Source organism: Streptopelia decaocto (genome assembly GCF_964273445.1).
Source record: "Streptopelia decaocto genome assembly, chromosome: Z".
NCBI classification, from domain to species: domain Eukaryota; kingdom Metazoa; phylum Chordata; class Aves; order Columbiformes; family Columbidae; genus Streptopelia; species Streptopelia decaocto.
The window spans coordinates 50,228,006-50,240,203 of NC_138657.1; the positions used below are offsets into that span (position 1 = coordinate 50,228,006).

Below are 12,198 nucleotides of genomic sequence, written 5' to 3' on the forward strand. Positions count from 1 at the left end.
ATAGAGTAGAAAAAACAACAAAAATCAAGTGTAAGTATCCATGGTAATGCTTACTGTGTAGACACATTTGACATCTGACTTCATTTTTTTTTTAAATGAGTATTATAACAAAATTTTTGAAGAAATTATGTTATTTGTGAACTAACTCACAAACTTGGGGGGGAGGGCGAAAAAAAGTAATTTGGAAATAATACCTTGGGGAATGGGCCTGAAAATACTTTACCTGCAAGAGACACGTTACTTTAGCAGTTGTCAATACTACTGCACCAAACCAACCATTCTGCAAAAGAAGGTTGTAACACTTCTAATTCTCCCTCCCTAATGAAGATCTCATCTTAAACAGTGTAATGAGCAGAGTTTCCTCACAGAAAAACTGTTCCTAATTCAATGACTGACGCAAAATGGAGAACAAAATTTACTGAACTTCTTTCTGACTCGCGATGCAATGCACACGGTAAAGGGCTGCAATGGTGCAAGTGTCAGCCTCGCTGTGCGGGCTCCTCCTGGGAGGAAGACAACACAGGACACCCCGCCATCTTTCGAAGGAACAACGCTGGGAATGGCCGGGCGAGCAGCGGGGTGCGAAGGGAGCTGCTCCTCCGGTGTGAGCCCTCCCGTGCCCCATTCCAGCAGACACCTCACACACACGGCTCGGCCTCACGCCGGCCTGAGACTGCGCTCACGACAGCCCGCCGCGAGCAGCGTCACCCGCGACGGTCAGCGTCCCGCGACACGGGGAGGCGCCCAAAACACAGACACGCGTGGACGCTGCCTTCGTGGGACTAAGACTCTGCAGAGTTCGGCAGGCACCGACGAACCGCATCGGGCTGCTCCCCGGCCGCTGTGTCCCGGTCGGAGGACACCCCCGCACCCCCAGCCCCGACCCAGCGGAGAGTGCGCGCCCCCACCACCTCCCAGCCCCCGCCAGTCACGTGGCGGGAGGGGGCGGCGCGGCTGTCACGTGAGCGCGGGGCGGGCGGCCGCGCTGGTGGGGAAGATGGCGGCGGAAAGGGAGCCCCCGCCGCTGGCCGAGGCGCGGCCCGCCGACTTCGAGGAGCTGGAGGACGGCGAGGATCTCTTCACCAGCACCGTGTCCACGCTGGAGGTGAGAGTCTGCCCGCCATCGCGGGCCCCGGACCCCGCGGTCGAGCCGCTACCCGCCGGGCCCTCCTGTCCTCGCCAGGCCGCCGGTGCTGCGCTGGTGACTGGGGCCCCCGGCACCCCGCCGGCCCTGGCTGGCCCGGCCCGTGCTCCAGCCCCGCCGCCTGGTTCTGTTCCAGCAGCGGCGGCTCCTCGCCGCTTGCTCCCGGCGGGCGAGTGGCCTCGGCCCCGCGGGGGCTCGGTGCTTCCTCTCCTGCCAGAAGACAGCGAAAACTCTTTCGCCACCTGCCGCTTTGACAGGTCACCGTTCTCCCTCGCCTTGCCCGCCTGTCGTACTGCCGAGGTCATAAATATTTACGCTTTTCCCTGTCACACGACGCCAGTTTCGCCCATTCTCACCCCTTAGACTTTGCGTGCATTAATAACAACCCATCTTCTTTGTTCGTCCCCTTTCCGAGGTTTCACCCTCTTCCAGTTCGTAAAAAAACTTGTAGAAGCTTACTCCTCTCTAAGCCTTCTGTGGCCGAGCCGGCGCAGTGCTGGGCTGCGGTGGCTTCGCGTCCGGGCGCTCTGGGTGGCTCCGGGGGCCGGGCCCGGAGGGGCGGCTGAGGGCCGGGGGCTGTGGGTGCGGGCCGGGCGCTGTGCAGCCTGCAGCCATTCGGAGAGATCGGACCTGGGAGGTTCTGGAAACTCGTGGTGGATACTTTTCTAAACCCTGCTTGCTTTCCGTGTCAAGGGTCCAATACAAAACAAACAAACAAAAACCACAGGAGAACTGAATGCGTAAACAGGTCCTTGTCCTGAAAAATGCTTACTTGTTCATTCATTATAATGGGAGCTTTTTACCCTGAGTTGTTGTGGTCATGTTTCACCTGCACGTTTTGCCAATATCTTCTGGAAGAACTTTGTTCTTTCTGTACACACTTGCCCATTTAATAAGAAAATTGTTCCTGTTCCTCTTTTCCTGAAGAGTTTCCTGTCCCTGACCTTTACAGTAATAGGATCAGTGTATGTTTCTTTGTTTTACTCCGGCTGTTGCCTATCCTTAACAAAAAAAGGCCAGTGTACAAAGAGGCTCTTAAACATATTTTGAATTCACTTGCCTTCTCCCAAGTCACTTTATATTTTTTTCTTTTTATAGATGCATAATCTGTGCATTGGTAGAAAATATCTGTGGAAAATGATGTGAAGGAACAGCAAATGATGTGGAGCTGCAGCTGACAAGAACTGTTATCAATAGACCTCTCTGCATCTTTGTGTGATGCAGTGTGTATTGCTGGAGTCTTGTTCTGTGTGCTGAGAAAGACTGCAGTATAACATAAACGATGTCTTTACTGATATGGTCTAGAATTAAAGCTGCAAGAGTTATGATAGATTTCATGTTGAAATCACAGTTACAATCAGATGTCCTCATCTTAGTTATTAAAAAGTTGCTGAAAACTATTGCGATTTGGCTGACAGTTCTGTTGTGCTGCATGATTTTTGTAGACAGTCTATTTGAAATAAAGTAGATAAGTAGAAAGGGCAAACTCCTTTGCTTAAAGAGAAGCTTTGAAAAGCTTTGTTGATATTTTTGGCATCTAATCAGCTACAGCATTTAGGGAAAAGTCTTAATCTTGTGATTTTCCTGCAAATTTCAAAGGAGGAGATAATGAAAACAGACGTTGAACTTCTCGCTAGCTTGAACGTAGATCATTTAACTCAAGTGCATAGGGCACCTTAGTCTAGAAAAGAATTATTATCTCATGGTGTGTACATACTTAACCTTCTATCTTGGGTGTTATTTTAATCCTGTAAATATTCATGAAATAATTGTTTCTAAATGTCAGTGGTAGTTCTGTAGTAAAAACAGAATGGCATTGTTCTTCTCATAGTTGATCATGTATCTGCTGATACTGGAGGAGAGAGCATGACAAGGGACAGTGAGGTCCAAAGCAAACTTATGTGAAGGCTATGATACTTTGAAAGGGTTCCTGACTGGTTTATCTTGGAGCTGTCCATTTTCATTTTGCGTGATTAATTTCAGCCCCTCTCTTATTTTTTTTCTTGCTTGCATTATCTTTGCAGCTCAAAAAAGGTGTGCTGTTCCTTTCTCACCTATGATTGGTTGTGCAGTAGGGAAGCTATAAGTTTTCTAATACATCTTCCACATAGCTTCCATGTTAAAAAAGTCTCCATTTAGAAAACACATGCTTATTCATCTAAGTTTCTTCTGCCAAAATATAAATTTAGTGTATGTTATGAATAGCAAATATGAAGTATTTAAATGCAGGAGGCTTACTGACTTCAGTTGCATATCTCTATAATCAAACTGAGAATATTGTTTATTTCAAGTTGAATTCTCTGATGTGAAGAAAAATAAGCTGAAGTTTTAACTCTCTTTGTGCACATACTAAAATTTAATCTATTAAACTGAACCATCTTAGTTCTAGAACGTAAAGCATTAAAAGATAACACTGAGCTGTAACACCTGGCATTTCTGGGCTGCAATGGGAACATGTTTTAGGTCTTGAAAAGTTGGTGGGTGGCAGAGAATGAGAACTCTTGCCTTTCTGTGAACTGAAGACGTCTATGAATTCCAGGCACTGGTTTGCACAGCAGCTTGACTGAGCTGGGGGATTACTTATTTCCTTGTTGGATATCCACAGTGCCTAAGAGTAATAGAATTATTATTGAGTTTTCATTGTGCCAATCATATCATAATGTTTTGAGGACTGTCTCCATTGAATTCATGGTCACTGAGTGGTCTGTAGCTGCCAGAGTTGCTTTCTTCAGTGCAAACAGCCAGACTGAATCAGACAAATGGTCTAAGCCAAGATAGCATTTACAGTTATACTCAATAGTAGGTGCTGTGTGAATATTTCTGATGGTTAAATATATGTGCTGGTAATCACCTGCAGTGTTCTTCCAAGCTACCAGGGTTTTGTAGCTCAAGGACTTCCTAACCCCCAGTAGCATTACAGGATTAATTATTTTCCATGCACTTATCTACTTGCTACATTTCCAAGTGCATTTGTTGTTTGGTTTTGTTTGTTTTTAAAAAAGGTCTGTGATATGCACAAGAAGTTCTGGAATTTAACTGTGCATTATGAGAAGAATCATCTTCTGTTACAATTTCGTAATCAACAGGTTACTAATTTCCTGTTTATGTCCTCTGCCACTTTTAGTAGAGACCACAAACAACTGTATGAAAGTCACTTTTGGCAAGATATATGAGAAAAGCATATGTTAGATTTTCTGAAAAATGTTAAGCTTAGCATAACTCTTGTTTCATCACTTCCTTCTTCTTTCTCCTTGCCCTGATGTCTTTCTCTTTGTCTGTCTGTTACACCACTTCTTGCTTCATTTTCCCTAAACTTCTCACCTATTTTTGTATTGCTTATCTTTGTCTTTTGTAAAGCAGGTGTCATGTGAACATGCAGCTAAGCTGCCACTTACTAATTTCAACCGGTATTTATATTTCTGGGGATTTCTTGTAATGGAAGAACTCATGGAGGCAGTTGAAAACGATGAGTAAGCAGTACGTGTGGTAATCCAGTAAGGACTGTCATTTAGGACAGGATGTGTATATAGTTTCATTGCCAGTTTATCAGTTCATGTCAAAGATCTGCAATATGCATTTGGTTTTGGCACAGAAGGCAAAACATTAGATAGGCTTATAAATCCAGCTGTCTTTTATGATAGCCATTGAGTTTAACAGCGACAATTATAGAGGAACCAGTAAAGACCCCCTTCGAATATCTGAGAGGAAAATATTAAGTCCTTCAACACTGTACTATACCTTCGCAGAACTCTATGCCTGTATGCAAGATTAATTGGTGTAATTCTGCTGTAAATGTGTGTCTTGTTCCTTGGTGTGAAATCCAGGCTGTAATGGAAGCATGTAGGCATTTGTTCTCGTGTGATTGCTTATGTCCACTTTCTGCTGAAAATATTACTGATCTACTGTTGAGTGTATTCTCTCTGCCCGTGCTGTATTCTGTGAGCTTCTGTAGCCCTGTTTCGATGAGCTGGGTTAACTTGAACAACTAGCATAGCATGGTGGTCAGCTTTTGTCAGACTACTGTATTCTGACCGAAGGAGGCTAGAAGGGGTTCAGACAAGTGGTTGAACTGGTTTAGGGGGAACCCTAATATGAAGAGAAGGAAGAAGGTCCACACATCTAGGGCTATAATTTCAGCCTCCAGAAAATGTGAGAACCTCTTCTTATTTCTTCATAAGTCAAAGCTATAAAATACTTAGTTATTGCCACCAAACATAATGCATAATAGAAGATGAGAAAGTTGAGCTTTTTATTACCATTGCACATTGGAATGGGCCCTCAGGCCTCTCACCAGAAACTTGTTTTCTAGAAAACATGTAAAGCAGGATCACGAATGTCCTGGCGATTGGGTATCTCAGTTGTTGAGATGATTTAGCTGATGTTCTTTCAGCTGAGGAGTCACTCAGAAATTTCACAGGCATTAACCTTTCAGGAAATTGACATGTTTGTGAATCCTTACCATCAAGGTAAAAATTTCTAAATAGCTATGCTGTCTGTATGTGTCTGGGCCATGAGATTTTTTTGTTAGTCTTGTCTTCCATTTATTGTCTGATACTTGGATTTTCACTACACTAACTACTAACTCATCTGACAGCCATTTTAATCACTGTCTTATCTGTACTGTGTACAGATAAAAAAACAGAGCTGGGGTACTGTCTTCTGGCTTGCATCTCTAGTAGGGTGTAAATGAAATAGCTTAATATGTTAATAGTTGTTTGAGTGCATGGGTGCTTTTTTTTGAGAGGCTGAATAGCACTCTCTGACCCATTGACTGTGTAAAATAATCAGATCATTAAGAAATGTTGACTGTAGTTTCTGATACATTCAGGTCTGTGGCTTTTTGGGTTTTCATAGTTTCCTAAGACTGTGTTGGTTTTGAAAATAACTTGAAGATAACAAACTAAACTTTGTTGCAAAACTCTTAAACAAAATCTGGTGCTGTGTTCAGGCCATTAATAATTTTTAAGAGGTTTCTACATGTTGTCTTCTTCATGGAAAGTTTCAGTTGATTGTGAGGGTATTCAGCCCCATCCTTAATTTATCTTGTCTGAGAATGACAGCTGTTTAAAAATACCAAAGAGCTACTGCAAGATTAATAGGCCTTATTCAGCTCTCAGTTTGTTGCAGTTTAACCCCAGTTGGCAGCTGAGCACCATGCAGCCTCTCACTCCTCCCCAGCTAGATGGAAGAAAGAATCACAAAGGGTAAAAGTGAGTAAACTTGTGAGTTGAGATGGAGACAATAGGTAAAGCAAAAGCTATATGTGCAAGCAAGGCAGAATAACGAGTTCATTCACTGCATGCTGGGCTCCATTATGTGTAATGGTTACTTGGAAAGACAAATGCCATAACTTCAAACATCTCTGCTTTTGTTCTTCTTCCCGCAGCTTTATATGCTGAGCATGGTGTCATACGGCATGAAACATCCCTTTGGTCATTTGGGGTCAGCTGTCCTGGCAGTGTCCCCTCCCAGCTTTTGCATCCCCAGCCTTCTTGCTGGCAGGGCACTGACAAGGAGGGAAGGCCTTTATGCTGTCTAAGCACTGCTCAGCAATGACTAAAACATCCCTGTGTTGTCAATACTGTTTTAGCCACAAATCCTAACCATGGAACTACACAAGCCATTATGAAGAAAATCTAACTCTGTCCTAACCAAAACCAGTACAGAGGTGAAAGGGCATTTTGAAGGAAAGACATTCGACCTGTAAATCATCTACAAAACTAAACTTTGTGTCCACTGTTCTTAAAACCAGAACTTGATATTTATAATAAAGATGATTTTATTGTATCTTTATAAAACAAATAACACACAGAGGTGAATTGAGAAACACAAACTACATTCCATTCTGCATCTGTGGTAGTGTGTGGTCCCCACTATGGCCTAACATCAGATCTATCAAAATGTAAGTGGCTTACTGCTTGAAGTTGAGTAGCAGCAAAACTGGTTTGGAATAAGTATCTGTAATGTTTTAAAGAAGAATTGCTTTTGCTGATTAAACTTTTAATTGCTTTGAACCTCGCAGGGAAGTCAAGCATTTCTGTGCTCTGCTGTTATAGCTGAAGTACAAGATCTTGAACTTGCAGCTTTATGCAGCACTACCTGGAGAGACAGACTATTTCGTCTGGAATATGCTACTTCTGCAATCATGTAAAATTGTTGACTATCACATGTGACACATTCTATCTATACTGTCATTTGTAGAATAATGAAGCATGTCAGGTGGTGAGGTTTCTTAAATTTTCTATTTAATCTAAATTAGTTGCAAGTATTGTGATACAACTTAAGGAACATGCTTCACAGAATGAACAAATACACCTTTATTACGGCGGAACACTCTGTTTGCTGTGTGATCATTTTGACATTGGTTTAGTATGAGAAGTGTACATCTGACTAGTGGATTGGTTCTTTGTAAGGTTATAAGCACTGCTACCTACATCCAGTGCCTGAGTGCTTCAGCTTTGACTTTCTTTGCAGGCTCCAGGGCGAAATCCAATAAGCAGTTTGAGAGGCTGCTTCTTCCGTTGTTCATCACTTTGGTTTGCTTATTGCTTTCCCCCCGCTATATGTGGGCTTTTCAGAGAGTGGCAGCCTTTGGCAAAGGGAAGGTGATAAAACCTCTTCCGTCATTTGGATGGAGCGGTTCCTTGTTGCAACCATAATCTGGTTTAGAGGAATGTGAATTTTCTAGTATTCTTGTATAATGTTTGCTTTCATGTCCCTTCTGTCTTCAGCAGGGAAAAAACTTTTAAGCAGATTGAAAGAGTCTTGATTTCATGTGGCCTCTGAAAAAGTATTTTGTACTCTGTCTGAATTTGTATTGTAGGATTTTTACTGTTTCTTGCTTGATTCCTCTACCACAATTTCAGGTGACTGAGGTCTGGATAGATGTGGGGGCCAGGATCTTGCTTTGTGCTGCCTGAAGTAAATCAGTAATGCTGTACTCCATGTCAGGACATACATTATTGTTGGAGGGCCATCCGTAAGGAAGGCCTTTCTCTTAGAACTGTTGCTTCTGCTACATTTATGAATATGAAAATACAATCTGGGCAGACTTTTTCAGTAGCTTTTCAGTATTTTTCAGTCTTCTTAAAAAATCTTTTGTAGCCTGTGACATTTGGTGTAGTGTGAAACATTTACTGGTTTGAGTTCTAGTTCTGAATTTATGACAACTCTGTGCAAAAACTAGGAAGCAAGTAGTGACACAGCTTACAGATGCTCATTTTAAAGTGCATGAATAAATGAATAAATATGCTATTGTTGAAAACTCCTTAGCTAGCTGTCTAGGATGAAGTTGTAAGAAGTGAGTCTTGGAAATTTTCTAGTACTATGGCATAGTTGATACTTACTGAACAAGGATTTTCTAACTGAAGCATGGATCTTCAGTTAGGGGTGTGTTTATTGTAGGAGTAAGCTATACATTTGGTAGCCCAGTTTCAATATTGCTTTAATTTTCCTGAGTGTCTTCAAGTATTTCTCTTGTTCACAGGACAAGCTCTAGTCTTCAGTCAGTTAAAATAAGTGTATCTATGTCAAGCCTAACTGTAGTACAGTACACTGTGACCCTCTGTGGCAGTGATCCCCAAATTTAACCTGTTGCAAAGTTATCAAAATTTCTTGTGGCTGCATGCAGTTTTGAATTGCTTGGATGGCATTAATGCATTCTTTTGATCTTTGAAAAGTTGGTTTAGAGCACTTGGAGGCTTCTTCATTAATTTTCTATGTACAGATCTGAATTTAAACCCATGCCTTTCCAAAAGGAACTTAATCAAATTACATTCAGCAATACTAATAAACTTATTCTGGATATTTATGTAGCAGCTTTTGTTTCATATTAATTAAACCTAAGGAAATTGTTGACTTTTTTTTCTCTCTGACAAAGAAATGAAAAGAGCTGTTGCCTAGCTCATATCCTTTATTCATTGTTACCATGCTAGGAGTAGGAAATGGAAATAGCTGACAGAGTTTCCTTTCGGTACATCTTGCCTTGTTTCTTTGCAATGAAAGAATGTTTGTTGCAGTAATTCTTATATACTGACACAAGGCAACTGATTTGCTGATTTCACTGTTCTTTTTTTAAACAGTCAAGTCCTTCATCTCCAGAGCCAGCAAGTCTTCCTGCAGAAGACCTCAGCACAAACTCCAATGGTCCAAAGCCAGCAGAAATCATGCTAGATGATGACAGAGAAGACCTCTTTGCTGGTAATTGCTATTTTCTTCTAACGTGTCTGCATAAACTTTTTTGCTCTTGGACTGAAAGAAATGCGCTTTCCTGGAAAGGAGGGTAAAAACCTTTTAAGCAGTTTGATAGACAGTTTTTTTCCTGTGGTAATTCATGATGTTATTTACGTTTGTTTACTAAATACAAATTTCTCAGTGGTGTGTACTATCAGTGCTTAGTGTGGCAGCGTTAGCCCATTAGTAACATATTCTGCTGATAGTAATAATAGTATTTATCATTAGGTAATTAGCAATATTCAAATCTGTTTGTGTGTAAAAACTTGACTTAAGTTGCCTCCTTGTTTGCTACTTAATAACCATATATAAGCTGTCCCAGTCTTTTTTCCATTTATAAAGAGTGATAGGTCAGATTTTATTGCAAGCTGGAGGGTATTTCCTTTTTGTAAGTCTCTCTTGTTATTATGAAAAGGTAACAGACTGGAATACAGGAAGAGTCCTGTGATTTCACTGGTGCGTGATTCTGTCTCTGATACTTTACAGTACTGCATGTTTTGGAGAAAGATGTGTGAAAGTTCTGGTAATCAGTCAATAGACAACACATTTCTAATGCTTGATTAATCAGTCACTACTTCGGTGTTGGTTTTTGACTACCCTAACATGGTTTATGGTTGCTGTCAGTTACAGGTGTAGGAGCATTAACTATTCAAGAAAGGTGTAGTATTATGTACATGGAAACACTGTTCTGAATGCTGCTTCTCAATACTAATGCTTTTCCTATTACTACATATTGAGTGAGTCAGTTGGCAGTCTGTATTGAAGGCAGTCCTCCTCTCATCTTCATTGATTCCCTGGTGTGATCATTCAAAAAGAAACTTTATAGCCTTTAGTTCTGGACCATTTTGTATACATACCTATATACATGTACTCATTACCTTCATTCCGAATTTACTAAATTTCTATTTGCATATATTTGAAATTATATTCATTCATGACAGTGTTAGAATTTATTGACTCATTTACTAACTCTCTGAAAATGTTTTAAGAGAAAAAAATAATAAAGAACAGAGGGGTAATCTTACTTTTTTTGTATTTGTATAATATTAGCTAATCTTATGAGTTAGAAAGACGAGCAGTGATTTAGCAATGAAGCTTTCTAGTACTCGTGATTTGGTTATTTAGCTTCAGTGTTTAAAGCCTGTTTTTTATAACCATAGAGCCATCTGGAATGGATATTTTAGGAAAGCCACTTCTCCTTTGGATAATATTATGAACACAAGTGTCTGGAGTAAATATTGAGGGGAACCATACAGAAGGAACAAATGTTAGCAACCAGATTGTTTCAACTGAAATAATGCTGTGAGGAAAACACACAGAACTGATAGAATGAGTTTGAGTTTTGCCATGGAAGATTGTCCTGGTTTTGGTTAAAACACGGCCAATTCTCTGTTAGTGAATTTTCCTTTCAGCTAAGTTCCTCTAAGTGACCACATTCTTGTGAAGTTGTCTGCGTGTTTTTCAGACAGTGTCCGCTCCAGAGCTGGTAATACCCAGTGTTTATAGTTTTGATGAGCTAAAGGTAGGGACGGTGTGCAGGAAAGGCCCGTGATTATGCTTATTGCTATAGCAGCCAAGATCAGTGATAGACCTCCTATGTCCTGCAAGTGAAGGGTCGTAAAACGGTCATACTTGCAGGGAAGGGGCAGACACAACAGGTGGTGCAAATTGACCCATGTAGTGTTCCATGCCACACAGTGGTGCATATATAGTTTAAAGTTCAGGGGTTGCGAGGGTCTCACTCTCTTGGTCCATGGTCGGCTTCTGATGAGAACCCTGCCCGTTGCCCTACCTGCGATCCTGATCCTGGTTCCAGTCCCCGCATTCATGATCCAATTCCCATCTACCATTGGAACCAGTCCAGGACTTTCAGGTGTCTCCCTGCAGCCGCTGGCCCAATGCCAGCCCCGCCCCCCACTGCAGGATCAGCTGGCAGATTCCATGTTAGTTTTGTATATTTTGCATTATTCCCCTTGTTATTAGTATTATTAGTAAAGCTGTTTTAATTTTCCAACTTGTAACTCTCCCTGCTCCTCCTTTTCCCTTTTCATTGTTGGGGAGTGTGGGAGTAAACAGAGAGCATCTGCCACTCTTTATTGTTGCCCTGCAACAAATGGTGACAAAGATGTTTTCTTAAATGCATGTAGCACTGAACTGAAAGCATGTCTAACACAACTAAGACTGGTCTTTAAAAGGTCAATTTATACACAGTCTGAGGCTAGTACAAACTCTCAAACAGGGAAAAAAGCAAGAGTGATTTATGGAACCTAAGACAGAATATGACATCTTTCATAGTAGCCTGTTCTAAGTAGGAAGTTTGCATGATACAATTGTACCCTAGTGATGAACTTCTGTCTTTGTATCGCTGCCAGCAGAGACATTCTCAAAAACAACATCTGATTTGTGTTCCAGTGCTGTGCTCTCACAAGTGTAACTATTTTTTTCTTTCTTAGGACTATTTTGCTAGACAATTATGTTAATTCATCTGATTAACTTTCTGGTACTGATTTTCAATGAATAGAAACAATGTGAGAAGGCAACATGAAATATCTATTTTCTTACTTCCAACATGATTGCATAAGCCTGGGTTTCTATGAAAGCAGGAATTAATTTAAAAGTGAGTGTGATGGGCTTTTTTTCTTCAACATGTTGAAATCCCAAAGAAACCTACCTTGGTCCAGCTTACAGAAACGTTTAACTGGAGAGGAAGAGAATGAAGTTCCACAGCTTTGTAACTTACATTCTTCCTTCATATTGAATTATTAGACACTATAAAATCCAGGGAAAGGAAATCCTATGGGTAGCTCTTGAAAGGAGGGACT

At 41.3% G+C, this 12,198-nt stretch overlaps 1 protein-coding gene across 1 annotated transcript in view; it reads left to right on the plus strand.

The window, feature by feature from the left end:
• The first annotated feature begins 964 nt into the window (after positions 1–964).
• Positions 965–12,198, plus strand: part of SNX2 (sorting nexin 2) — a 35,716-nt gene continuing 24,482 nt past the window's right edge. The window contains exons 1-2 of the mRNA XM_082074322.1: positions 965–1,105; positions 9,226–9,343. Of these exons, the coding sequence (XP_081930448.1) occupies positions 998–1,105; positions 9,226–9,343 (226 nt within the window). The 5' untranslated portion in view covers positions 965–997. The remainder of the gene's footprint in view (positions 1,106–9,225; positions 9,344–12,198) is intronic.